The sequence below is a fragment of the Ailuropoda melanoleuca genome, chromosome 2, assembly GCF_002007445.2.
Source record: "Ailuropoda melanoleuca isolate Jingjing chromosome 2, ASM200744v2, whole genome shotgun sequence".
Lineage (NCBI taxonomy): Eukaryota > Metazoa > Chordata > Mammalia > Carnivora > Ursidae > Ailuropoda > Ailuropoda melanoleuca.
Genome location: NC_048219.1, coordinates 63,105,460 through 63,120,064, shown reverse-complemented (window position 1 = coordinate 63,120,064; position 14,605 = coordinate 63,105,460). Strand labels below are relative to the sequence as shown.

General features: G+C 35.5%; 1 protein-coding gene across 9 annotated transcripts in view; it reads right to left on the bottom strand.

Moving 5' to 3' along the window:
- CCDC18 (coiled-coil domain containing 18) overlaps positions 1 to 14,605 on the bottom strand; it is a 108,622-nt gene that overhangs the window by 37,258 nt on the left and 56,759 nt on the right. For 7 of the 9 annotated variants that reach the window (XM_034653917.1, XM_034653914.1, XM_034653916.1 and 4 more), the window contains 4 exons: positions 11,285 to 11,452; positions 9,229 to 9,371; positions 4,001 to 4,164; positions 3,570 to 3,783 (listed from right to left, as the gene is read on the bottom strand). In XM_034653917.1, coding sequence (XP_034509808.1) covers positions 3,570 to 3,783; positions 4,001 to 4,164; positions 9,229 to 9,371; positions 11,285 to 11,452 — 689 coding nt within the window. The remainder of the gene's footprint in view (positions 1 to 3,569; positions 3,784 to 4,000; positions 4,165 to 9,228; positions 9,372 to 11,284; positions 11,453 to 14,605) is intronic. The other 2 variants (XM_034653918.1, XM_034653921.1) reach the window with 2 other exon arrangements.

Here is a 14,605-nt window from a genome sequence, read left to right as displayed (position 1 = left end):
ACTATTCTCTTAAAAGTCTCAACAGTTAGGGGTGCCTGGGTGGCTCAGTCAGTTGAGTGACCAACTCTTGATTTAGGCTCAGGTCAAGATCTCCAGGGTTATGGGATCAAGCCCCACATTAGGCTCTGCACTCAGCACAGAGTCTGCTTGTCCCTCTCCCTCTGCTCCTCCCCCTGCTCACGTTCTCTCTAAAATAAATAACTATATAAGTAAACAAATAAATAAATAAAATATTTTTTTAAAGTCTCAGGAGCTATAAAATATAAGGCTACACTAGTAAGTTATTATGAAATGAATTCTGAAGATAATTGTTGTGTAAGTGAATAGCTGAGCTTCCAAAAATTCAGCTATTAGCTAGAATTTAAGATTTCATTTTTACTCCTTTTTTTTTTTTTAAAGATTTATTTATTTGACAGAGAGAGACAGCAAGAGAGGGAATACAAGCAGAGGGAGTGGGAGAGGGAGAAGCAGACTCCCTGCTGATGCGGGACTCGATCCCAGGACCCTGGGATCATGACCTGAGCTGAAGGCAGACACTTAAGGACTGAGCCACCCAGGCGCCCCTATTTTTACTTCTTTCATCCATTCATTCACTTAACCATTTAGCAAATATTTATTGGAAGCTTCCTATACATCAGGGTTCTATGTACTGTGAATTTAATAGTCAACAAGATGTTGTCCTTCATCACATGGAGCATACATTCTAATAGGTCCAGTAGAGAAGACAGACTATAAATAATAAACAACAAGAAAATATGAAGTGCTATGTTAGAGCATCAAAGACAGTGATGAGATAGTGCTTGGGTGGCTACTTGAGAGGAGGTGGTCAGAAAAGGGACCTCTGAGGTAATATGAAGGGCAAGAAGTTGGCCATTCAACCATTATTTCAGGCCAAAGAAACAGCTACAGCAAAGTCAAAAGACAGGAAAAATTTACTAAGCTTGAAGTACCAAAAAAAAGCTAGGAGAAAAGGTAACAGTATGAAATGAGGCTAGAGAAACAGACAGGAACCCTGTCATGTAGGGCTTTGTATTCCATGATAAGGAGCTTGGATTTTATTTTATTTTATTTTTAAAGATTTTATTTATTTATTAGAGAGAGAGACAGCCAGTGAGAGAGGGAACACAAGCAGGGGGAGTGGGAGAGGAAAGCAGGCTCATAGCAGAGGAGCCTGATATGGGGCTCGATCCCATAACGCTGGGATCATGCCCTGAGCCGAAGGCAGAAGCTTAACGACTGTGCCACCCAGGTGCCCCTGGATTTTATTTTTTAATTGTGGTAAAATACATATAATATTTACCATTTTAACCATTTACCATTTTAACCACTTTAAAGTGTACAGTTCAGTTACATTAAGTAAATTCATAATGTTGTCTAATCATCACCACTATTTCCAGTACTTATTCATTACTCCAAATAAAAATTTCACACCCATCTGCAGTTATTTTCTATTGTCCCACCCTCTAGTTCCCAGCAACCGTTAATCTGCTTTCTATCTTTATGTATTTGCTAATTCTGGATATTTCATATAAATGGAATTACACAACACATATCTGGTTTATTGCATTTAGCCTACTATTTTCAAGGTTCATCTATGTTGTAGCAGATATCAGTACTTTATTCCTTTTTATGGCTGAATAATATTCCCTATATGGATATAACACATTGTGTTTATCCATTCATTTATCCATTCAACTACTTTTTTTTTTTTAAAGATTTTATTTATTTATTTGACAGAGAGAGAGACAGCCAGCGAGAGAGGGAACACAAGCAGTGGGAGTGGGAGAGGGAAGACGCAGGCTCCCAGAGGAAAAGCCTGATGTGGAGCTCGATCCCAGGACTCTGAGATCACGCCCTGAGCCGAAGGCAGACGCTTAACGACTGAGCCACCCAGGCTCCCCTATCCATTCAACAACTGATGGATATTTGGGTTGTTTCCACTTAGCGGCTATTGTAAATAGAGCTGCTATGAACATCTGTACACGATTTTTTTGAACATGATGTTTTTAATTCTTTTGGGTATATAACTAGGAGTAGAATTAATCAATTATATGGTAATTCTATATTTAACTTATTAACTATGCCAAACTGTTTTCCACAAGCAATTGTATCATTTTAGTTTTCCAACATCAACGTATGAGGGTTCCAATTTCTCTACATATTGCTAACGCTTGTTATTTTCGGTTTTGGGGTTTTTTATTTTTTTCATGGTCATCAGAGAGGGTGTGAAGCAGTATCTCACTGTAGTTTCGATTTATATTTCCCAAGGAGCTTGGATTTTATTCTGAATATTTGGAGAAGCCATTGGAAGGCTTAAGTAGAGCCACAATATAATATGATTTATGTTTGAAGTAATAAAATTAAATCCATTTCTGTTATGTTTTAAATCATTAACTTAACTCCATAAACTGAAATGGACAGTGGGGAGGGTCAGGCATTTAAGCTGGGAGACCATTAGGGAAACGACAGCAACAGACCAGGTGAGAGATAATGATGGCTTATGCTAAGGTGGTGACAGAAAAGAGGCCAAGAAATCAATGGATTTCAGAATATGTTTTGGAAATAAAGTTGACATGAGTTCCTAATAGGATGGATGAAAAAAAAAGAGTGGCAGGTAAAACTAATCTTACAGATTCCTGGTTTGAGCAACTGCAGGATTCTGAGATGGAGGAAGGGCAGGGTTATGAAGAAAAAAAAAAGAGTTCTGTTTTAGCCAAGTTGAAGATGCTGTACTAGAGGTCATTACTACAGATGTGTGTTTGAAAGTCTGACACAGTATTTAAAGCTATCTGAAATTCACTAAGAATGAGTTTGTAGGCAGAAAAGAGACAGGGGTCCTGTACTGAGTCATGGAATACATCTAAGTTCCTAGGTCCTCTTGCTGCTTTCTATCCTGTCATCCCACAATTCACATTCTGGTTTGTAATTCTGTTTTCCTTTCCGGAATCTATTTCCCACACTTTGGTGCTGGTCTGCCTCTCCACTCCCACTCACCACAGATGTGTGCTGAAACAGCATTTTATGCTATCAATGTTAATCTAAGAACCCAGATTTTAGAGGTGGACAAACGTGTTTAACTCCCTTCTCTGGACCTTATTATGTGACTCTGGGTATCTTAATTTTCTTAAGCCTCAGTTTTCTCAAGTATAAAAAGGTGGTAGTATGAATATGATAGGTTTATTGTGAAGAAATGAGTCAGATCATATGGGAAGACACTGGCATAATCCTGGCACAAAATAAGGGCTTAATACAAAAAAAACATTGTCATTATTAATATTATTTTCCTATTAACAACTGCTGTATGCTGCCCCAATCATTTTTTACCACTATATAATCTAGGAGAGGGTCGGAATAAAACAGTCCAAAGACCAAGGACAGAAATATTATTCATGAGGAATGGCTGAATTAGATGGAGCAGGCTGACTGAGATATACAACAGCGAGCCAAAGGCAGCTGAGAAATTTAGACACCTAGAATTAAACAGCAAACTTTGCTGTATGACCCAAGGAGTCGGAGGAATAAAATAAAATACCTGTAATTGTGGTATCATTTCTTACTATTTAACGCACCTAAGTTCAGCTGTCAGATCCTTTATGGTACTGTATTTTTCCTCTAATGATAACTGAGCCTTCTGTAGTACATCTCTCAATTCCTGAAGTTGTCTTAAAGTACTTTTTAATTCTCCATGTGCATTTTGGAGTTCAGACTCTAATGCTTCCCGTTTCTGCAAAGCTTCTGTTAGTTCAGTTTCAGTGTGGTGCTGCAATTTTTCTAATTCCTTCACTGTTAAAAGGAAAAAATAATTTTAGAACTATATAAAAACCATTTGTTATTAAAAATTTGAAAATAACTATAATTAAGAATATCCAATTTAATTCATCTACAAGAGGCAAAATACCACTCATTGTCCCTTCTAGCCCTACTAACCCAAATTCTCAATTTATTCCACTTTTTAAATATAAATATACAGGCAGCTAGGTTCAGCTAACCTGTTGCTTACCAGAATTTGTCTTCTTATCTAGTTCTGTCTTTGTCTGTTCTAAGATCATGTCTAACTGAGAGAGATGCATTGCTTTATTTTCTCCATCTCGTTTTAGGTACATTATTTCTTTTTCCATTTTAGAGAGTTCTTCTTTGTACTGATCCATCTCAAGTTTTACTTGCCTAGTTAAAAACAAAAAAATAAAACAAGTAGTAAACGATAATTTGGAAACCTAAAAGCCAACTGACTTGTCTCTGACTAAACAAAACCTGCAAGTTATATAAGGGCAAATATCAGCAAAACGTCTAGTCAGAATCTTAGGTCACCCTTAGGTCATATTATTAAAAATGCTCCAAATAAAAGATTGTAATTCTGCACCAATTACGTACCACTAAACACAACTGTACTACCTGGTAATATTTAGCAAGGCTATCCTTCTTTTCAACCTAACTACAGTTAGCTTGTGAAAAATTTTGTATACCAAGAACATCTGTGGATAGGTATCTGATTCATGTGGAATTTCTGTTATTGGCAACACAGAAAATAAGGAAGCCAAGCAATCAAAATATTCACCATAATGACCATACTACGCATAGGAGAATCAAGTCCGTTATTTTTATTCAGACCTTTATTATTTATGTTAACCCCTTTTAGCTTTACAAGGGACTAGAGATTCTCAGACTAGTGCAACTTTCTTGCTTTACAGATGAGTAAACTGGAAGGTGAGTGAATGGTTTGGAATAAGACAAATAGTTATTAACAGTGAGAGAATCAGGTTTACTAACTTTCAGTCAGTCCTGAGCTTATTCCAACATGGAAGATCTTCTACCTATAGACAAATCAACATAGTGAGATAAAGTTTTGAGTCCATTTGTTGGTAATTCCAAAGTGATATTCACTAAGTAAACAAGTGCTAATGTCAGCCTCAATAGTGAGTAGAACTGATGCTCTCTGAATCAACATTTTTTGTTCTTGTTCTTTAGGTCTTTGATATTTAGTAAATTGAGTTTGCAAGCGGGAACATTTCTTTTGTAAATGCAACTTAGATAAATGTAGATTTGTTCAAGAAGTTTTTAATCTGATGTCCATGAGTAAACTCTAGAACTATAAAACTCCTGAAACAATATGCAAAATTATGTATACATATGTTCTATGTACAGAAAATAATCCATAGCTCTTTATCACACCCTCAAATATGTCCATAGTCCAAAAAGTTAAGAAGCTTATTAGATAAGTGTGAATTACCCTTTTACATTTCTAAAATTCCACATAAGTGATTTTTAGCTTAACTAATTAATTTCTTATATTACAGTAGATATAAAAGATAATTACAAAATAATAAATGAAAGAGGTTGGCATACAGTACCAAGAGATGACAGCTTGTCAGCAAAGAAGTTGGAGAAAAATTGTATTAAAAAAAATGCAAGAACTCGAAATGGACAGTAGTCTACAGACATTTAGTAAAAAAAGGGAGCTCTATACTCTTCAAGATTTTGTTGAGGTGCTACTAAATATTTCAGCATGGTATAATAGCTGATGTATGTAATGATAACCCTGAGACAACCAGAAAAATTTTAAATAACAAGAAAATATATATTTTATTTTATTTAAAGAAAATATATATTTTAGAAAATTTCTACCAAAAAGAATTTTTTGTTTTGTTTTAAAGTTTCAGTACTTGGTAAAGATAAATTCCACTCTTATTTATTTAACAGCAACACTCATTATTTCTTGATGCTAGGTGAATGAGGCATTAGTATAATATAATAAATATTTAAGGGTTTGAAAATTTTAATTATTATATAAATAATCCAAAGCAAAAGTTTTCCACTTTCTTTTCCACTTTCAAAATTTTAGAACAGGCTTTAAACCCACCAGTTTTCCCAGAAATATTTCACTGTCTTATTGCAGAGTTATTGAGAGCAATCAACTCTGAGATTGGAAATAAAGCCAAAGCAAGGATTATGCAAACATAATACTAAACTTTTCGAACATGACGGCTGAGACTCTCTGGCCTCTACCAATGTAAAAAAAACAAACAAACAAAAAACAAAAAACCAATGGTAACAGGGGCAGTACAAGAAATCAAAAAAGTGCTATATGAGCTGAGAAACCAGGGTCAGGATCATTTACATGAAGTGACATTTACATGTAGCACCAGAAGCACCTTTTAATAGTTGCTTCAAAAAATTAGTTTCCTTTCTTTCTATCTGAAGATATTTTAATTTTAAAACAGATCCAAGCAGATATTTTAACTAATATAACTTTTGGGAGAGAAAAACAAAATTGTAGTTCCAGAAGGGAAAGAAGCAATAGTGGGACCAGAGAAATTGGAAAAACCCTGGTTCACGAAGAGAAGATATCATGGAACTAGGGTATTTCTTTCTTATGAAGTTTAATCATTTTGCTCCTAAGCTTCTTATTAGTATTTGGGACTTACTTTTCCTCCTAAATGTGCCTGTTAGCTATAATCAAGAAGAAGTTTTGTCTAGAAGTCAAAGGGTGAAAGTAATAAAAGGAACAAGCAATTGAAACAGAAAACAAGATCATCAGTGGGAGCAAGGACTGGAGAGCAATTGTTGGGAGTTTTGAAAGAAAAGGCCGAAGCATAAAAGAGTCTTCTACAAAAGTTAGTAATGTGATTGTCAGGCAGCAGGTCCCTTAAGGGGCCACTTAAGGATGAAATTATGAATTTAAAGTAAGACTGGTCAGTGTGCTTATATTTTCCTCCAGATTCTCTAAAGATGCAAGCATGGAGTAGCATGAGTTAGATTCTTAGTGCTGTGTAGAAAAAAGTAAGAGAGAGGTAAGAGAGTTGCCAGTAGATATAAATCATTGATTTTAATGACTGACTAGAATTTAAACTGGGTAAAGAAAGGAGAGGACATCAAGGAATGAAATAGTGGTGGAACTGATGAATTAAGTCCTGGTGAGATCAAAGCACTGCTGAATTTGGGGTATTAAAGGGAATCAGGTGATAACAGAGGTATAGATGCCTAATATTCAGATTACGGAAAAACTGGAGATATCAGAAATGATAAGATCCAGAGTAAATCACGTGAGTGAGTGGCTGAGGCATGTCAGAACTCAAGATCATTAGAGGAGAGGAATCTTTAAAACGAGAAGCTAACATCTCAGAAGGATCAGCTAACAGATACTGAAATCCTCAAGAATAACGATGACAGGAGTGGTATTGGAGGAAGCAACAGTACATCACGTGGCCTGTAGGTGTCAGCAACGGTGAGGGATGATATGGTCCGAAGAACAGAGGTTCACATAGTATACTATTCCATATCTCAACCCTGTGGGGTACAAGAACTATGGGAAAAAAATTTTTACTTTAGAGGGCTGCAGGACAGGAAGCAAAGTTCTCAGGGAAGTGTAATATTTCTGTTAAAGCAAGAGAAAAGAAGTAGGGAATATAGAGAATGTCTTTCAGGATGGACTGTGAATTCTAGAGGACGAGTAGAAGTCTCTCAGAAGTTGGGATAAGCTAAGAGAAGGAAACAGTACACGTGGTGAAGTTTTGGGGAATTAGTATCAGTTTGGGGAATAGTATGAGATGACTGTTGACCTGGAAATACACAGCTTCCTGTGGTGTCCAGCATAAGCAAGGATAAAGTTATTATGTAACTATTCAAGTAGACACTGGTGGTGAGGCTGTTGTGTGGGAGACACCAGTCAATGGAAGATAGAAGGTCTAAAGAACTGTGATCTTAGGGGAGCCTGGGTGGCGCAGTCGTTAAGCATCTGCCTTCGGCTCAGGGCCTGATCCCGGCGTTATGGGATGGAGTCCCACATCAGGCCTCCACTATGAGCCTGCTTCTTCCTCTCCCACTCCCCCTGCTTCTGTTCCCTCTCTCGCTGGCTGTCTCTAACCCTTCAAATAAATAAAAAAAATAATAATAAAATCTTAAAAAAAAAAAAAGAACTGTGATCTTAGTCTTAAACACTGGGCAATCCTCTTGATCCAGTTGAGAGAGCTGACATCTAGAAAAGCAAGTTGCTACTCAATACACACGCCTGATCTTTACTGGGGAACCTGGGGACATATGGTTTTAATTCAAGAGCCTAAGTTAATTCTTGACTCCTGTTGGTAGCATGGTGGGCTAATTATGAGTGTATTATTAATTACATAAACTCTTGCTGACAAACCATAAGAGGTCTTGGGAAGCTGAGGAATGCTTTCAGCTTATGGGTCCCTTTCTTAACCAATTAAATATTGACTCCTGGGCTCGGCTCGGCCAAATTAAATCAGAATCCTTACAGGTGAGACCTAGGCATCAGTACTGTTTAAATAAATAATCAGTACTTTTTAAATAAAGCTCCTCAAGTAATTTTAATGTTCAGTTAAGGTTCAGAACCACTGTTGTATTCCATTAAGTTACTCTTTCCCATAAACAATTAGACACTGTGCCACCCAGGCGCCCCTAATGGGTCCCTTTCTTAACCAATTAAATATTGACTCCTGGGCTCGGCTCGGCCAAATTAAATCAGAATCCTTACAGGTGAGACCTAGGCATCAGTACTGTTTAAATAAATAATCAGTACTTTTTAAATAAAGCTCCTCAAGTAATTTTAATGTTCAGTTAAGGTTCAGAACCACTGTTGTATTCCATTAAGTTACTCTTTCCCATAAACAATTAGACACCATAAAAGTTTTCAATGAGTACACCTTTGCCTAAAACTTTTAGTACTAGTCACAATTTAATATAACACTACAGTTGCTGAGTGCCTATGAGGTAAAGGGAACTATGCTAATTGTTGTGGGAGGACCCCATAATAAACCAGAAATTATTTTGGCCTTAAGCACTTGTAATACAATAGGAGGATAAAGGATATTAACTATAATACAGGGGCGCCTGGGTGGCTCAGTCGTTAAGCGTTTGCCTTCGGCTCAGGGCGTGATCTCAGCGTTCTAGGATCGAGCCCCACATCAGGCTCCTCCGCTGGGAACCTGCTTTTTCCTCTCCCACTCCCCCTGCTTGTGTTACCTCTCTTGCTGGCTGTCTCTATCTCTGTCAAATAAATAAATAAAAATCTTTAAAAAAAAATAAAAAAACTATAATACAAAAAAAGCATAAAGAAGGATCTAAAAGTACAAACAAAATGCTAATAAGAACACAGGCTGTGAAGAAATTAAATCCTTAAGCAAATGCTTCACTTAACATTATCTGATACTGAAATTCAGGTAACTACTGATGTTGAAATAGGAAGAAAAAGAAAAACTAACATATTCATTTTACCTGGCAGTACCAGTAAGCTCAATAACTTTTTGCCTTTTCAGATCTGCTTCATGCGTGGCTGCTTCACATTTCTCCTGCATTTTTCTCAACTTTTCAGCTGAACTTTCCCTTTGTTTTTGAAGCTCTTGTTCCAGTTTCGATACCTTGTAAAAATAATTTTCATTAAGTATTTTAAGTTCAGTCACATCATAACATTCTTTGGAAGAAAAATATTTATATAAATATGTAGTCTAGCCTCTCATTCAGTTTCAAGATGTATTATAAAACTCAAAGTACAGACCAGGAAGTAAATGTTTTGGAAATAAAAAAGCAAAACTTAACTCCGTATAAGATATTTCATTCATATACATATTTATAGAAGTAGCCACATCATAACACTAAAATAGGATTTACAAGAATTGAACAAAATAATGGTAATCGTTCCCCTTTTCATTATCCCCATTTGAAATGTTTTCTTCACTTGTCAAACGATGTTGCTTTCCTTCTTCACAAACTGGCTCATTCAGTGAAGGATTTCTAAATTCCCAACTGCCCTCAAATGTTACCATTTGTAGTTGCTCCTACTCATTATTTCCTCTGTTCTCCTACAGTGACGGAGGTATTTTTCCTCTTCTTATATAAGTCAAATTGCTTCACTGGTGTTCTGGATTCATTTTCTCAGGAACCTATCCACTTTTCCAGGAACTCCCACTATTGACTATCTACTACTCTCTCCTTCTGGCTTCTTTATATTAGCATTTAAACATGTTCAAGACATTCCCATCGTAAAAGACTATCTATCCATAGCTCTATCTCCCTCCAACCACCACCACCACCCTTTCTTTCCTCCTCTTCAGAGCCCAATTTCTCAGTTTTCTATGCTTGTTGTATCATCTTCTCACTTCTCATTCATTTCTCAACCCAAAGCAATTTAGCCTTTCTACAGAAACTGAGCAATGTCACTAATGACTTCCATGTTGATAATTCTAGTGGACATTTCTCAACCCTCATTTTACTTGATATTGATTTCAGCAGACCATGACACCAATTATCATTCCTAATTTCATAAAATACTTTCTTTGGTTTCTATGTACTGTATCTCACAAACATCTGCCCAAGTCAATCTTTCCACCTCTCATTCTGTATTTTCTCCCTAGTTAATCTCAGCCACTCCATGTTTTCAATGAACATTTACATGACTCTGCTCTTCAAGTTAATCTCTGGCTAATGACTTTAATATCCTCTCTGCTCTTCTAAAACCTCTCACTGAAGAACTGAATACAGATTATAAGTTATTAATACCCACACCTCTAACTCAAGTCCCAAGAATAAAAATAGTACCCAGGTAAAAACTAAAGGGAATCACCAAAAACCCACCCACTCTGTGTTTTACTAAATAGCACACTCATAAACAGAAAGAATCTCAAGATGAGTAATAATCTGAAAGGATCTAACATGGAATCAATACATAGAGGAACATGAATGAAAGGCAGAAAGAGGATACAGTATACCCTGGAAAATTTACTCCAAATACTACAGAAATTTTTAGATATAAACTTCTTTAGACCCTCAAAGAAGTTAAAGACATACAAAAAATCTCTTAAAGATCAAGAAAAACAACACAAAAAATATGAAATATCTGTCTGAAGAATTCAGATGAACTGGTAATGAATGAAAGAGAAAAGATTCAATTCTAGTATAAAATTCCTAGGACTCTTTCATTGGAGTAATAACTTATTTTTAGAAGTAGGTAGTTTCCTCTGGGATTTTTCTTGTAGTGCACTACTTTAGCATTTCTTTAGGGATTAGCACACGTCCTGATCCAAAAACATGACTGAATGAAGAAGTCTAAATTATAATTAAGTTCTACGGATGACAAAATGTGCCCACAGTATTAAAGATGCAGGTTAGAATACACACAAATAGAACTTCACCCATTTTTCAATGTTAACATAGAATATTTCTTATAATATGAAATCTGTGAGGTAAATAGCAATTAATATGACAAAATATTTATTATTGACTTTTACAATTTCTATTTCATACAAGTGCAACTATTCTGACCAATAAGATATACCTGTTTTTCAAGTTTAGTTTGAATGTCTTCTAGCTCTCCGTTTCTAATTGTCTCTTGTTGTAACATTTGCTGCTGTTGTTGAAGAGTATGTTGTAGGATAACATTCTGCTCAGCAGTCTCTTGAAGACTGTGATTTTTTATCTTTAGTTCTTTCTGTAAACAGTATACCTAACAAATATATATATATTTCTCATTAAAATGATATTTCAAATAAAAAGTCATAAAATGTCAAAGCTGTCTTCCTTACTATCTTCCCTTGTCATGTGGGATTAATTCTATTTATGGCTATAGTTTGTTATATGGAAGGGCAGGTTCACTTTTCTGATGGGAGGATGTGTTAGAAGGTCCTGCTTATAAGGCTGACTCTTGGCTGGTGTCTGGGAATGTGGCTTTTGAAACATTCCCTAAGTGAAGAGATTGTTTTGCCTAGCTGTGGCACTGAATAATGCTTTCCTTCTGAGAGTCTGTAATTTTGATCAGCCCACAATAAAAACTCTCAACTTTGAGTCATAAACAGGCTTCTCTGGGCAGAAACACTGCACACATATTGCCACATTTCACTGCTACAGAAAGGAGCATGTTTTATGTGACCCCCTCCCAGAGAAGGGAGAGAACCCAGGAAGCCATAGATTTCTCCACACTCCATAAAATGACTCTTCTTACTGAGAATAAACTATAGCCATAAAAGTACTGCATAAATGTTGGGTCTATTTATTATATTATTGTTGCTACTATTGCTGTTTGTAAAATGATATCTCAGTAAAGCATAAGAATATTCATGCTCCAAAAAACACATAAAGGAATGACAATATCAACTATTTGCTCCAAATATTTAGGACTTGAATATGCTGGTCCCTAAAATTGCTTTAAAAGATACCTTTAAAATTATCTGGAAGTACCTATTAAGAAGGAAAAAAATTCCTTTGTCCTAGTAATCCAAATCCAATTAAGTCTGCCCAAAGAAATTATTTAAAAAATCATATTAATGCAGCAAAATTTAACATTTATTTTATACTATTCTTTATGTGATCCCAAAAGGGGAAAGTTTAATAAATGATGATATATCAATCTGATTTAAAATGATGCAACCATTTAAAATCATAATTTAAGAGGCAGTAGGAAATACAATATTTTACAAAATGAAATTAAGTGGAAAAAGCCTCCCAGAATTACATTTAACATAATTATGAAAAACATTCAGGCAAATAGAAAACTGAAAACTTAAGTATTAGAAAATGAATTGCAGGTAAATCTTTAAAAAATATCTTATTGTTGCTTACATAATAACTATTTTTAACATGAAGGAAAATAAAAGCCATTCCTTAAAAGCAAAAAAATCTTTCCAATACATATTCCAGAAGAAAGGAATTTTAAACTGCTAAGAAATAGTGGAAGAAAACACTAACTTGGTCCTTTTTCCTAATTATCCAGCAGTTGAACATTCAGCAGAATCATGAAGGGCTGAGGGGCCAAATATTCTTTGCTCATAATGAGAAGCTCTTAAGTTTCACATTTCTTGGGCACCTAGGTGGCTCAGTTGGTTAGGCAACTGCCTTCGGCTCAAGTCATGATCCTGGAGTCCCAGGATGATGCAGTCCCGCATCCGGCTCTCTGCTCAGGAGGGAGTCCGCTTCTCCCTCTGACCCTCCCCCATCTCATGCACGCTCTCTCTCTCTCATGCTCTCTCAAATAAATAAAATCTTTTAAAAAAAAGTTTCACATTTCTTCATTATATGATGACACTGTAAACTTGGAGAACTTAAGGCAACTAAACAATTTCTTATTCTATTATGATAGTCCTTTTTGATGCTAATCTGCTTAATTTTGTCTACATGAAAATAATTTATTTAGTATAAACATGTATCAGTACCCCGTTTTCTTTTTTTTACTTGCTAGCCTCCAAGAAAACTGCAGATCACACTCAGTACAGTAGTTTATTTTACACAGAACTGACTTGCCTGCAAGACAAATTTAAATACTATTTTCTTTTTTGGAACATCTTGTCTTATACTTACTTTGCTAGTCAAAGAAAAAAATGGACAAAATATTAAGATAAAACAGAAGAAAAAAGAAGATAAGCCTTAACCAAAACACCAAGAAACTGTACCACATAATAAACAATAAAAAATTTATATCAGCAACCTGGCCACTGGCAAAATAATTTCAATTAAAAATATTGAGTATCAACCTGCATCTATCCAATTTAAAGTGGCATTTTATTGCACTACCCTTTAACTTCCACTTGACTTTAAAATATAAGAAATAGTTTTTACATTATATTCTCTACTAAGTTATTATATTCAGAGAATAAAGTTTTCCTAAAGGATTCATCATTTTATAATTAGGGTCAAGAAAAAAGTAGAATTTACACTATAACATCTACTTGACAATTAACTTTATCTAGATTAATCTATATCTGAAGGAAAAATACTCTCACAATTATTACAGAAAATAAAACATAAGCCAGGGGTCCCTGGGTGGCTCAGTCAGTTGAACGTCTGACTCTTGGTTTTGGCTCAGGTCATAATCTCAGATTTGTGAGACCGAGCCCCCAGTTAGGTTCCGTGCTCAGTGAGGAGTCTGCTTGAGATTATCTGCCTCTCCCTCTCCATCTGCCCCTCCCCCTTCTCACATGCTCTGTCTCACATAAAAAATAAAATCTTTAAAATAAATAAATAAAATATAACCCAGAAAAGTTACTGATATGATGATATGATGATGCCAACTTCTCAAAATTTAAGTCTATCAATTTGAATAAAAATATCAATAAAATGATTGATTTTATGCAAAAAAATGTTTAGGTTTATTCACATCTATTTTGTTGTTTATTTTCTCCTATCATGTTAACAACATAATTTTGCATCATACTTTTATCACTTTTTTTTTTAAAAGATTTTATTTTATTTATGTGACAGAGAGACAGCCAGCGAGAGAGGGTACACAGCAGGGGAGTGGGAGAGGAAGAAGCAGGCCCCCAGCGGAGGAGCCTGATGTGGGACTCATCCCAGAACGCCAGGATCATGCCCTGAGCCGAAGGCAGACGCTTAACGACTGCGCTACCCAGGCGCCCCCTTTTATCACTTTTTAAAGCACTTTAATATGGAATTAAAATATTTTCAAAACGATTCAGAACCCCAAAGTTACTATTATTTTAATCATAAATGTACTTACTTCAACATGTAGAAAATAATATTTGCCTAAGGCAAAATTTCAGAGGACCATTTATTAGCTTTTTGTGGTTGATAATCAATATTTAGTTTTTACAACTGGATAACGTCCTACCAGTATGCTCTAGGGTCACTTAATTATTCAGTTAGTATG